The sequence below is a fragment of the Notothenia coriiceps genome, unplaced genomic scaffold (assembly GCF_000735185.1).
Source record: "Notothenia coriiceps isolate Sejong01 unplaced genomic scaffold, NC01 NC01_scaffold00026993, whole genome shotgun sequence".
NCBI lineage: Eukaryota > Metazoa > Chordata > Actinopteri > Perciformes > Nototheniidae > Notothenia > Notothenia coriiceps.
This window is the reverse complement of record NW_011359694.1, coordinates 5,721-19,681: the sequence shown is the minus strand read 5'-3', so window position 1 is coordinate 19,681 and position 13,961 is coordinate 5,721. Positions and strand designations below refer to the sequence as shown.

Below are 13,961 nucleotides of genomic sequence, written 5' to 3'. Positions count from 1 at the left end.
ATCTAGTCTTGACACAGGGTACATATGACATATTGTGGTTTGGATCCCTAAAGGTTTTGGGCTCCTATCCCATCATTCAAGGGTGGTTTTCACTATAAATAATAAATAATTTTAGGCAGAGATTAGAATTTATATATTTGTACTATGTTCCATCTGAATTGACTCTGACACAGCAACATCTAAATTGATTCTGACACTTCTACAGCCAACTCACAGGTGTATCATTGCTTTGATAATAAATATTATTCATATACCCCTTTTAGAAGTGAAGATATAGTCATTCATTCTGGGCATGTCATTTTCGAGCCTGAGGCCTGAAAAATAGGCCCAGGGCTTAAATGGTTAAACCTGGACCTACATCAGCGTTTTATTACTGAGTCTGCATGCTCCTTTGAGCACAGGGCTACTGAGATTAAATCCCCTCGCTATCTTTATTTTTCTCTCTCACTTTGTCTCTGTGTCGAGGAAAACAGGGCCAGATTGCCTCAGGGCAATGAGGAGAGATGTTGGGCTCACCAAGATGCTAAATGCCTTTTGAGTAGACTCATGTTTCTCAAGACATTCTATAAAAACTGCTGGTCTGGAAATGTATTCAGAATCTGATTAAAGGATGATCTAACATGTAGCCTAAGATTTATTATTTTACTCAAAGGATGAAACACAGTATTATACTGTAACAAAGGTCACTTTTAGATTGAGCTTCATCTCTTCTCATTTACATATAGCTAATTATCTTGGTTCACAACAATAAGTAAGTTTCTGTGTTGTCAAGCTGAGAAGGTCAAGTTACAGTTTCACTTTTAGTTTCCAGATATATCATTTAAGGTTGCTTTGCTTGCCTCCTCGTTCCCCTTTCTCCTGGCAGAGACAGGAACACTTCAAGAATGTGGTCTTTATCGTACTCCCGCATGCTGTACTGTACACCTCAGCCACCACCTCGACCCAGTCATAACTGAACATGTGATTTAGAATATTCCAACTGACTGAGGAGAGGCGAATCAAGGTCACAGCTTTACTTGTCTGCTGCAATGAGCCACAGAAATACACCACCTCTCTTTAAACAAGTTTTGACACACACCACTTCAAAAGTTCACACCTTTCCCTCATTCCCAACATCGATACCCCCAGCTCTCTCTCCAGTTTTGGATTAGTGGCATGTTCACTCTGCTGTTTTTGGGTTCAATTCCAGTAGTTGCAGATCTGCAGTGGCCTCACTTGGCTTCCTGAGGTTTTGCGGGAAAATTCCTGCACTATGGATCCACTGACAGGATCTGTCCTCATCACAGTGTGGAGTTGCCGGCTAGGAAAGACCTGTGTCATGGAGCTCTGATCTGTGTCCCTCCATTGTCCATGCCACAGATATCTCCACTGACTGTTCACACTGTAGCTTTGTGTGAAAACAAAGTCATTCTGAAGGTGCACACACACACACACACACACACACACACACACACACACACACACACACACACACACACACACACACACACACACACACAGATCTCCCAGTCAGAGGACCCCACATTGCTGGTAAGCCGAGCCTCACGCCTCTGAGCTGTGCTGGTGAATGATAGCACCTGTCCCCTGCAACGGGACACTCATTGTTTCAATTCCTGTCTGAGGGGAGATTAGCAAACACCAATTGCTCTCAGATTTCATTTCACCTCTGAATTAGGCCTCCTTCAACTCTGCGCAGAGAAATGTGTCCGAAAATAATCCCTTAAGGGCACTGGTAATGCACATTTGAGTTTGCAGAAGTGAATATGATATTGGTTCTGCTTAAGAACTGTACTGTAGGCCACCTAGAAACAGATCCTTTTATAATCCCAGCCAACTATAAATAATGGAAACTGTACCACTTGATTGTTTTAATAGCAGCAGATGTGGCAATTAACACCACTTTATAAAGCCCCCTTGTATATTTGTTTAACTACTAACAAATGTTCCCACAAATATGAGTTGATTGTGGGAATGAACATTAGTGAAATGGAGAGAGCTGATGTGAGAATGCCTATATGTTATGTTGTGTATACAGTGAAGGGGTGTTCCTGAGTGAGACTTGTCAAAAACATCTCACTCTTTCTCTGTAACCATATTCAAACTTCCAGCTCAAATGTGTTATACCAACATTTAGAGGGATTACTTATGGGAATAATTCACATGTCTGGCCTTCAGGGCAAAATCAATTTAGATTTTATATCCTACTGGTTTGAATTTAAAAAGCCAGAGCAAGTTTGAAATATGTGTCTGCCTGTCAGCTAAGAGCAAAACAAAATCTCAGTTTTGAACATTTGTGGTTTTGACTGTTGTGTTCCTCTGCAGATGGGAAAGTGTTACACATATTTCAGAACTGGTAACCATAACAAGTCATTAGTAAATAAAGGTTTTTTGGAACGTTCGTGAATAAGTGTTCTATTATGGTTGCAGTTTGTATTGTAGTGTGAAGCTATAATCACTCACCTAAAGTCATTATTAGTTTTCTTTTTACTAACTTTTTCATTTAAGTTTCAACAACTTCAAAACAATCATAGTCAACTACATGTTTTCTTCTGTGTCTATATTGTTTATAAATACTTTCAAAATCCTTTTAAAAAAAAGTTTGAATAAATGTTATATTACTTTAAAAGTGTAAAACATTGGTACACATGGGGAAAGCAAGTAATGAATACATGCATTTTTTACTTAGTTTTTATTTCAGTTCCAGCTATTTATACACACATGTTCACAATATTGCCTTCTGTTTTTTTTTTCGTTTTCCCTTAGCAAATCCACACAGCTTAAACAAAAAATATGAAGGACGACAAGAGAACATTTGTATAATAAATACAAATATATGGATAAAATACATAAATTACCTAATACAATAAACAAAGGGGGTGATTTTTGTATGATTATGTATTTAAATGAAAACGTCTATTGAGATGCTGTGAGGGACATTCATTGTGTGTACCTGCTTGAAAGTATATATTTCCAATTAAAGAACCTTGACTGCAGTATCTCCAAATGTTCAAATCCAACCAGTATTTGACCTTATTTATAAGAGAATATGAGCAGCAACATATAAGTTCTGGAAACTCCACAGTGTGATGCTGTTTGTCTCTGTTCAGTATCAGGAGGCACCAGGAGAGGCGGGCCATTCTGACACCGATCCTGACGGACTTCTCTGTCCGGGTGACCGCTGCCCCAGCCATCATCTTCAGCAAGAACATTTCCCCTGACTGCGGTCAGGCAGAGGTCAGTCCACTCCACACCGTTCTTTTTACACATCCAGCGTTACATCTTTCTTTCAAAAGTATCTACATTTTCTGGAGAGTGCAGTCACCTCTGCTGTTGCAAGCTCACTCAAACGGTCAAATGTAATGTATGTTTTACGTGAGCATGTAGCCATTTGCTTAAAAAAGTCACTCCCAGTGGATCAGATTTTTCTTTTCCTTCAATGCTACCTACTTTGACATTGAATGCCCTTTGACACCGACCTGTTATAGCCATGATTGAAACTATTACTCTCTCAATCCGTTGTCCATATGAAAATAGACATTAATTATGTGACATGTCAGAAGTATTTACATGTTTTCCCAACATACAGTAACTTACTCAATAGGAGTCCCTCCGCTGGTCTGCTGTGTAATGGAGGCTTTTGACCCACAGAGTTCAAACCTTTCTGCTTATACAGCTGATGTTTTCTGGCACGGCTCTCTGAGACTTCCTGCTTCTTTGATGCCTCGTCCATGCTCACGCACCCCCTGACAATGCGTAACAGCTAATCCATAGTTTGCGCTGACACACAAGCACACACACAGTGTGATTTTATAACTCCCTGAGATATTGAGACTCAGAGCCAATCAAAACACAAACAGGACTCTGAACCTCATGGCTATATCAATTACAACTATGTTTTAATACAATGTAAAAGAAAAATCCTTTTCAGCTAACTTTGAACTGCAATCAAATTATTTCTGCCATCAGCTATCTTTATTGAATTATTAATTTATACTTTAAAATCGAAAGTGCTTTGTATTTTGTTCATTTATACTGTAAAGTCTACATTTATTCACCATTGCAACATGTTCTGTAACTATTGTTCTAATCTTTTAATATTATGACTTTCCATATTGAAATGACTGCTACTAAAACCTACTGATAGAATGATCATAAGGGTTGTACATGTAAGAGGCTGTAGACATTTCAATGAGAAAACCCTGACAGAAATGGTGATATTAATGACACATAAATCAAACAGAGGATGTTCAGTAGTTGCCAAAGACCACTGTGCGGCGTTACTGTAGGTCTGGCCCATGTGTGTGGTTGAACCGGGGGTGTTAGTGAGTTATATCCTGTTAGATGTAGCCTCCAGGCTGAGGTCTGAACTGCTGGCTGTGGGTGGGACCCTGCAGAGGAAAGGTGAATAGGTTAAGGAGGGAACAACCAAGCTAAAGGGAGCAACATAGGAGGCAAATAGACCAAGAGAATAAAAGTTGAAAACAAGAGAAAAGAGAAAAGTGCACGAGGTCACAAACAATCCTGATGTGTTATTGCATGACTTTCCTGCTCACTCCTTCCACTTCCTTCTTTTCATTTCCCCCTGTCCTATCTCCTTCATCCCTGTAGGAGGTAGTGGTGTGTGGCCACTCTCTGGAGGTGAATGTGACCAGCAGTTTGGATTTCTACCTCAGCGTGGCCCAGGTGCAGCTCCTCCAGCAGCTCCTCACAGAAAACATGGTGGGGATGGACACTCCTGAGAAAAGTGCTGAGGTACGTCAACAACAACAATCAAGTTAGTCTTCTCAATCCTTCAGTGTGTCGGAAATATATCATATATGAACTGTGCTTTACCCAGAAACACACGTGCAAAAGTTCAAATAGTGCTCGTTGTATTTCTTTGCTCACATTTGATGCTCTCTCTTGCTGATGATTGTCATCTTGTTAATCTTCATGAAGTACCAGAGTTTAACATGAATCCATGTACAAATCTCTACACGAGGCTTTGCAAGTTTAGCTCAAAGAAACATCCCCACTTATATCCCGATACAGTGACCCTCACTATTTTGGATGGCTGTAAAACATTTAAATATTTACTCACTCGGAGTAAGGCGGTTATCTCATGTGACCTTAGTTTACTATGCTGTACTCAGCTGCAGCTTTCAGGGCACTTCCTATTGTTTACAGGATAGGGAGCTCCAAGGCGCCATTTGCCCCGTCTGAGCGCTTAATAAAGCATTCTAATGGAACACAATATAACAATATTTACCAGCTGTGGTGAGATGGGAGTCGTAGAGGAGGGAAGGGGACAGGGGAGAGAAGAAGGGGGAGTGGGGTTAGATTAAGTCAGAGGTGATTTACTTCTATCTTTTCTTGGGATTCTTTTTGAGAGGATGTATGTGCTGACGTGCAGCGAATGCGTCAGATGACTCAGACCTTGTAGAGGCTTTCATGAAGTAATGTAGTCGGATTTGTTGGAAAATGTGTTTTTCCAACACAAAAACAGGGATCGCTTTTTGTTTCTGCTGCCATTATGAATGTGCTTTATCAATTCATAGTGGCAATACAAGCAGCATTACTATTGCTTCATGTTCATTCACAGAGCAAACCTTGAAGCAAAACAAAATGTAAATAAATTCTTACAATCAAGTCGATTGTGTTTGTCAGATTTTTAAGTGCAACACTGTATAAACGAATGAGAGAAGACATTTTTTTAAGTTAGCGGGCTTCTTTATTTATTCATTTATTTAGTTGTTTATACAGTTAGTCCTAAGGAGGTGCTAGTGGTGCATCTGGTTTTCATTTGGGTGATCTCGGAGCCCTCACCCCTGACTTTTAGTGATTCATGGCTTGATTCTGTTGAGGGGCAGCTAACGGCTGCAGAGGGTTCATCCAGGTTCAAGTCAGTTCAGAAAGCTGCTATTCTGGGAGGTCCATTGGCAAAGGTTAGAGAAATTAGAAATCAACGCACACAAAAAAAGATTCAGCTTTACTCTATGAATGTATTTATTTATTTTGTACCTTTATTTCTCAAGGCAAACACCTACACCACAACAAAACCCTTCCTGTGTGATTACACTTTTTCTGTGCATTTGTGCTGAGCAACTAAAACCTGAAGAGCTGGGGATTACTGGTATTGCTCAACGGCACTGTGACAGTAGCTGCTAAGTGTTATGTTTTTTTCCCAGCCATGTTTCCTAGTTAATCCAGAGATTGGAACAGTCACATTTTTGTTCCGAAATCCAACTGTGTTATTGTTACCTTCAGCTGGATTGAGTGAAATTTAAATGACCCACGGGTACAGAGTGATGTAATATAATGATCATCCATCTACTATTGAACAATGTAGAATATATGCTTGGGAAAATTCCTAAGCTTTCCTTTAATATTTCCTTTTTGTCACAGTTGTTGGAAACTCTCACTTTTATTATACCATATTCATTTCAGGTGCACTGTACCATGTTTTTTACCCATTCTGTTTTATAGTAGTGCCATAATGGAGCACAACAGTATCATTAACACTGAGGTCAGTCAGTGTGTGTCTTCACCTCTGTGCAGCTGCAGAGCATGGAGCTTTTCCTGGATAAATGTGCTTTTGCTTTGACTTTTTGGACACTCACTGTAAAACTATTTGAACCTCCATCTATCTCGGTGTCGTAAGTCTTTTGGCGGCTGCGTGTGTCCGGCTGCTTGGCCAGGCCCACTGAAGGGGGGGCAGTGTGACTAACCAATGATCAGAAGCTCATTCTATGAGCTGCAGAGCCCTCTGGTGGTGACTTTAACTACAGACCCGAGCTTCACTTCACTCGCAGTGTGCTCTGCCGGCAGCCTGTCTCCCCCCACCAACACATTAGACACACCACAATCAAATAATATCAGTAATATGTGCATTGACATTGTTTGGAGTATGAATCTGGAACAGGTAAAGGTTTTAAATGTAGTGAGAATAGACTAACTTGATATAATAAACCAGATGGCTGTCCACCCCCTGCTAACAGCTTACAAATAATAATCATGCAACTCAGATGTATTTCCATTCCCAGTTTCCACAAGATCATAATCTGGATTTGGTGCATGTATCTTTCTTTCTTCTTCTTTTCTTTCTGAATTCAAACCCAACTTCTATAATGATATTTATAATATTTGACAGCTTTGTTTGTACTTCCTTTATACAACCTGTTCAAAGGATTCAATTAAAAGCAGATCCTGGATCTGTGGTGCAGGGGAATTCTTTGTATTTTTGTGCTTCAGTAAAGCCTCCCCACTCTCAGGCAGCTCTGTCCCCAGCAATGGTTCAAATGAAACACTGTTCTTACTCACTCTCTATTATGCACATCTTTTCCTTTCTTTTTGATTTTGATTTGTTTCTTTCTTAGACAATTTGAGAACTTTCTGTTTGCCCTGAACAGATTGGGTAGCACTTTACAATAAGACTACCCTTATAAAGGGTTTACGAATAGTTTGAAATCCATTTATTAATTAGGTTGTGAACACTTTATAAATCCTTAATAAGCTTGTATAAGACATGAGATAAACAGGGCAACTGTGACCGGTTGCTTGCCAAATAGTGAGCCCACATTCATCTGTACTGCTAAGCCTTATTAGAAATGGTACTAACTCATTAATAAATGGGAATGTGTTTTACACTTTACAAGGCTCCCTTTTGGCAACTATAAATGTTAGTAACTCGTAAATAAATGGTCATAAAGAGATGCCAAGAAACATCAAGATGGATGGGGGGAATCAACTCAGTGAACAACAGATACCAAGGATGTTGGCTGATGAAGAAGGCGAAGTAAGCTAGGCTAAGTCATCTTGCCAAATAGTGAGCCTGTGTTGATGTATGAAAACTAGAACTGGTTTATAACAACCTAATTCATAACCTAATTCTAAACCCTTTATGAATCCTTTATAAGGGTAGTCTTATTGTAAAGTTGCAGATTCTCCCTGATCCTGGACACTGATCTCAAACAGTTCCTCTCGCCCCTCACAGCTGTGTTTTATTGTCTGGGTTAATGAATTTGTTTTGTTGGGGCTTTTGGTTCCCTGGCAGTGCTGAGAGGAGCCAGGCGCGTGGGCAATATGTGTGAGCCTTGTGTGAATGTCTGCTGTTTTTAAAAGAGGATCTAGCCACTCTCACACACACTTGTATTATTACACTCGAATACGTACATGCAGACGCTATCCAACATTTTAATTTTCTCATAATCATTATGTGTCATTGTGCATTGCTTTAATCAAAATGCAGATGCAAAGCAATGGCAACATGATTTCTAAGCCGTCCAAAGGCAGATTTGTTGCTCTTTGTGTCAAAGCATTATTGGATGTTTATCGCAGCATTAGCCACAGTCCGTCACAGTTTGACTTCTCCTCTGTGTTTAAGCTCGATTTTAATGATGATAAAGTAAGGCTGGGTTGAGATCAGGCAGCTTTCAGCAGCAGGAGGTCCCACAGTCAGGGAGCTATGAATAGATGATAGGGTGGCTTCTGGGACTTATCTCACCGCTCTGTCATCGGCACTGTCACCCAGCAACACACAAATGTATACCCTCACACACACATGTGCATACACATGCAAACACATGGTCCCCACATTGTATCTGCCTGCGGCCTGTGATTTGCCAGTACTGTAATACTGCTTATTGCCTGAACAGCTGACCTGTGTGTTTTGGTTAGTTTGAGTTATGTGTGTCAGATCTACAATTTACATTATTTGAGAAGTTCTAGACCGTAAAAGTGTGCACGTCTTCATCTTTCCCGGCAGCTCCTCCTTCCAGGCTGTAAATCACCACTTTTTTCTCCACAGAAAGAACACAAATCAAATGTTTTATTTGATACCTCAATAAACCCCTTGAGATGCACCATCTCGTTTTCAAGGGGGTCCCGACAATACAGTAGCAACAACTTACAGGCATACATAAACAAGACAAAATGCAAAACATGACACACAAGACAAACCACATACAGTCTGTTAAGTGAAATTCAAGCAATGCACACAATCATTACAATTTGAGACAGTCGAGCAAATCAGTTTCATCAATATCAGTTAATAACAAGTACAGACAGTTGAAAGTGAGATAACAATGCATGTTTAAATATACCCAATGATGCAAGAGATCTAATAGCAGCAGGTCAAGTATTCCAGTCAGTTGGGGCTTTGAAAATGAACGCTCTTCTGCCAATCAATTTTTTTGCAGAGGGGACAGAGAAATAAATCTGAACAGAATGTCTAACTTGATGATTTGGTGAGTAGGGTACAACATACTGCTTTAAATAAGGGGGATAGTTAAGATAAATGCATTTAAATATCAGCTGAAGCCAATGCATGTGTCTTCTTACATTTAAAGAAGGCCATTTAATGGTTATACATTGTGCAGTGATGTGTACGAAAAGGACAACCAAGAACAAATCTGCATAGTCTTTTGTAGGCTATGTTGAGTGGAGCAAGATCTGATTTATGTGCATTTTGGTAGACAACATCACAATAGTCCATAATCGGAAGAATAAGTTGAGAAGCAATTCTCTTTCGGACACTGAGCGTAAAACAATTGCGAGAGCGGTATAAGACACCAATTCCGTAATTGACTTTTTGTATTACATGCTTTATATGTAGTTTAAATGAAAGTTCAGAGTCTAGCCATACACCAAGATATTTAAAGCTATCAACTTTATGCAGAGAAGTGCCATCCTTACATGTTATCACTAAATTAGGTTTGGATTTGAGCTTCTGCCTGGTACCAAAGACCATGGTATAAGATTTTGTTTTGTTAAGCAGTAGTTTATTGTGTGATAGCCAGTCCTGTAAGATATTAAAATCCGATTGAAGAGAGATCTGAATTTGTGAAAAATCTGATTTGGATGTACAGTATATATGACAGTGTCATCAGCATAAAGGTGAGTACAACAATTAATGAGACAAGAAGATAAATCATTTATGTAAATAGAGAACAGAAGTGGGCCCAGAGTTGATCCTTGGGGTACACCCTTTTGTTGGATCAACAGGTCAGACTGTTTTCCATTAACAACCACACATTGCTTTCTACTGTGAAGGTACGAGTTAAACCATAACACTGTATTATTAGAAAGGCCAATGCCGTGAAGTTTATCCAAGAGCAGATATCGATCAACGAAATCAAAGGCTTTTGTCAAGTCAATAAAAATGGCACCTGTGAGTTCACCATCATCTGCAGCAGAGTACAAGTCATTCGTGAATTTAAGTAGGGCAGTTGTTGTGGAGTGATTAGGCCTGAAACCAGATTGAACCGGAGATAAAATATTATAAGTATTGAGATAATGTGACAGTTGATTATAAATTATTTTCTCCAAAACTTTGGAAATAGAGCAGATTATAGAGATTGGTCTATAATTATTTGTATCAAGTAAATCACCACCTTTATGCACGTGGAATGATGCGTGCAGATTTCCAAATAGTCGGCAACTCACAGGTGGACTAAGACAGGTTGAACAAATCAGCAATGGGTACACTGAGAATATGGGACGCCAATTTTATGAACCTGTTTTCTATACCATCGAGTCCTGCACTGCCATCCACTTTTAATTCTGTGATAGTATTATGAACTTCGTGTGGTAGAATCTTCTTAAAAGAAAAAGGACTGTTGCAGTATGAGTTACTATTAGAAATACCAGTCGCCAAATAGGAGTCAGATAGTAGTGTGGAACGAATCAGCGAAATGCTGATTAAATATTTGGGCAATGGATAATGGGTCATGAATTATTGTATCAGCAGTNTAACCAATGGTAATGTTTACATGGATTTATGAACTGCCCCTCGATTCTATTGGCTCTAAATGTTACAAAGAGGTGCCAATCACCCAATTGGACCAATGGGTTCCAGAGATACGGCCCCGCGTAATATATATGTGGCCAAAAAGGGCATAGAGGTCAGGCTGAACTTTCCAAAAAAGTTGAAAACTTATATACTATACCTATAGTGATATTTCAATGAAATAAAATGAGTTTTACAGTGTGGTACCTGAGAAAAGTCAAATGGCACTGATGTTAACCAAATGTACCCAAAGGTGAGTCCGCCTGGACCCATTGGTCCAATTGGGTGATTGGCACCTCTTTGTAACATTTAGAGCCAATAGAATCGAGGGGCAGTTCATAAATCCATGTAAACATTACCATTGGTTAGTTAGAATGATGTGTATGCAGCATGCCCTGAACCAGACGCCCAGACCTGCTCAACCATATTCCAAGTTTATTGCCGATAAAGGAATGATGGATTATCAGAAATCATTTCAAAGTGACACAGAGATATTGGATTAACCTTCAGCAGCATTTGTATGCCATTGAACACAACGCTTGATCACAAAACAGCAAAGGTAAGACATATTTATTGTTATGGCTCTGAAACCGGAAGTTGTTTTCTTGCTCTTTCCTGGCTGCTAGTTCAGCAAGTTTTGTGTTCCGTTTTGGTAAAAATGGTTCATATCGTCTGTTAGCTGAGTTTCTTCCCGTTAAGTGGGTATGCATCATTAATAGGTTGTTAAATGTTAAGAAGCCTTGAGACGCTGTTTCTTGCAAGATGTTGCGTCTGGGCGGGGGCAGCCGGGCTTAACAGGTTTTAAAAGGGCTGTAACACAACAGACCCTGGAAAAGGAAGATCAAGAAAAACTACTACTTTGGGATAGATGGTCAAAACTACTGGGGAGAGGGAGAGTACAAATAAATCAGGGTGTTCTACTAGGTAGCATCTGATAGATACACATTATTGTCATAGTGTTATTGAGTGGAATTATTAAAGTATTCAAGTTATTCAAGTCTAAACATAAAATAGTAAATCGGAAATTGGAGAGATATTACGTTTGCCTTCATTTTATATTTAGGTTTGAATCAGGTATAGTCAGAACCTAAGCATCAATTGGCATTTACCTAACTCAGTCTCAAAAAAGACAATTTCTTTACACCTGAAAGAGGTGACATTGTTTTGCCTTAGTTAGATAGTGTTCACAGGAAGCTGGAAGGAAATGAGGGAGGAGAGAGAGACGGCTTGCAACAGGTCAACTGCTGTCACCTGGCTGAACTCTGTATTATAATGTGCCTTGTTTGTACTTCATCTATAGTGTATTCATTTCTATACTGCTGGTGTTTATACCTTCTTATAGTTTTCAAAGTGTATATACTTTTGTTTATATCTGCCAGATGTATATATATACATTATACTAGACATCACTCTGCACTTAACTAATTGTTCTGCACTCCTGGTAAGATGCTAACTGCATTTCATTGTCTTACACTCTGTGCAATGATCTGATCTTAAGTGGAAGGGCCGGTCTGAGATTTCAGTTTCCCCAGCAGCCTGCAGTATGTTTGAAATGATCCAATACTATTATGTGTTTAACTTACAGTTAGATTGTTTGTGTGAATGTGCATTGGAGAGTGCATGTGCTTGAGTGTGTCTACACGGAAAAAACTGAAAAGTTGAATTAAAGGTATTATGTCAACAAATGTCACATATCTGTATTAGGTTAGTTGAAAGCTAACTTTTTAAGTTTAAGTAGGTTCAACTTAATTGTATTGTTTTTAACTAACCTAATACAGTTATGTGAAATGTTGATAACACATTTAAATAAAGTCAACGTTCTGGGTTTTCAGTGTACGCTCTGATAACCTGAGGTCTCCATCAGGCCTCTTTTGGCTCTGCACTGTGTTCTTCCATAAGGTTATTTTTAGTTGATAGGGAACAAATCTGGAGGCTTTGCCTGTGATTTTTGGGTTTGTTCCCTCTGAAAACATGAGTGGAAAAAAAGGATGTGGGCCAAGCAGGCTGTTACACTTGTGCTTGTTTTAGCTCCCGAGTCTATAAAAAATGACAGGGTTTGTAATTATGTGCATGGAGAGACTCCATGATAGGGGCGCTAACTCAATAACTACATGCTGCTCCTACATCAAGACTGATGAGATACATTCAGAACACACACACAGCACCTGATAGGGGAGTAACAATTTCATTTCTAGCAGAAATGTGAATTATACTTGCTGTGATCATTTTGAGAGATTCATCCAAGTAGAATGAGATTTCAATGGCCATCTTTCTGCATGCCATGCTTTTTTTGATCATTCAATCTGGAAGCATGTTAGTAAAACAAAAGTTATTTAAGAATCTTAGGTAAAGCCGGGTGAATTGATTTTGTGGTGTAATGGTCACATTGGTTCACAGGGGAGAACGAGATTTGTATTTATTTTTAAATGCATCAAATATTATTTTTTATATTAAGAAGGAACCAAATGTTCAATTTGTGCATACTTGAATGAATTATTCAAACACATTCCCCTTAAGTGTTCACATAACATATGGAGAGTCCTGACCTGCTGGCCATGTTCCACTCCAGCGCTGGGTTCTGGGAGCTCCTCTCACTCTCTACGGACACGCCTCCTTTGGTCCCCTCCTTCTCCGGCTTCAGTTGCTCCCAGTGAGCCGTTCCAATGTTGATGGACTGGAAGTCCACCTGATACTGCCGGTCCTCCACTTCTGAACCCGGGTCACGCAGTATGCCGAGGTGCAGTGCATGTCTACAGGGAAGACAAGGACAACTCACTAACAGGCGGACAACATAATGCAGGGATTTTATTTGTTGTTGTGAGGGTCATATTGTCTCTGGCAGTATTTTATATGGGCAATTACAATGGAGATGACTCCAGGAGAGGACCAGGTAGTCTGTTTACTGAACCAGTAAGAGGTTCTGGCAGCAGACCCGAATATCTGCTGACTTCCTTCCTCCCTCTGGCTCTCTACAGGATTTAGTAGAACAAGCTCTTCCCAGGATGATTTATGACTAAATCAAAGTTTCTGGTACAGCCAGGCCTCACTTAATAACCCCACGGGCCTCAGGTGGAATCATTTCCCTCTTAAAAGATTCAGATTTATGCCAGTTTATCATTGGCAGTAAACAGTTCTTACACCTTTGGCTGGACGGCACAGTAGTCTGGAGTCTCTCACTACCTCATTCTTTCTATTT

At 39.6% G+C, this 13,961-nt stretch overlaps 1 protein-coding gene across 1 annotated transcript; it reads right to left on the bottom strand.

Annotated features, from left to right (window-relative positions):
• Positions 1 to 12,990: 12,990 nt before the first annotated feature.
• On the bottom strand, positions 12,991 to 13,515 carry LOC104957414 (vacuolar protein sorting-associated protein 13B-like; the record flags this gene model as incomplete). The annotated part of the gene is made up of 2 exons (XM_010785042.1): positions 12,991 to 13,068; positions 13,312 to 13,515. Coding segments are annotated over 2 exons (250 nt in total), but the record flags the coding sequence as incomplete, so codon positions are not given.
• Positions 13,516 to 13,961: the final 446 nt, after the last annotated feature.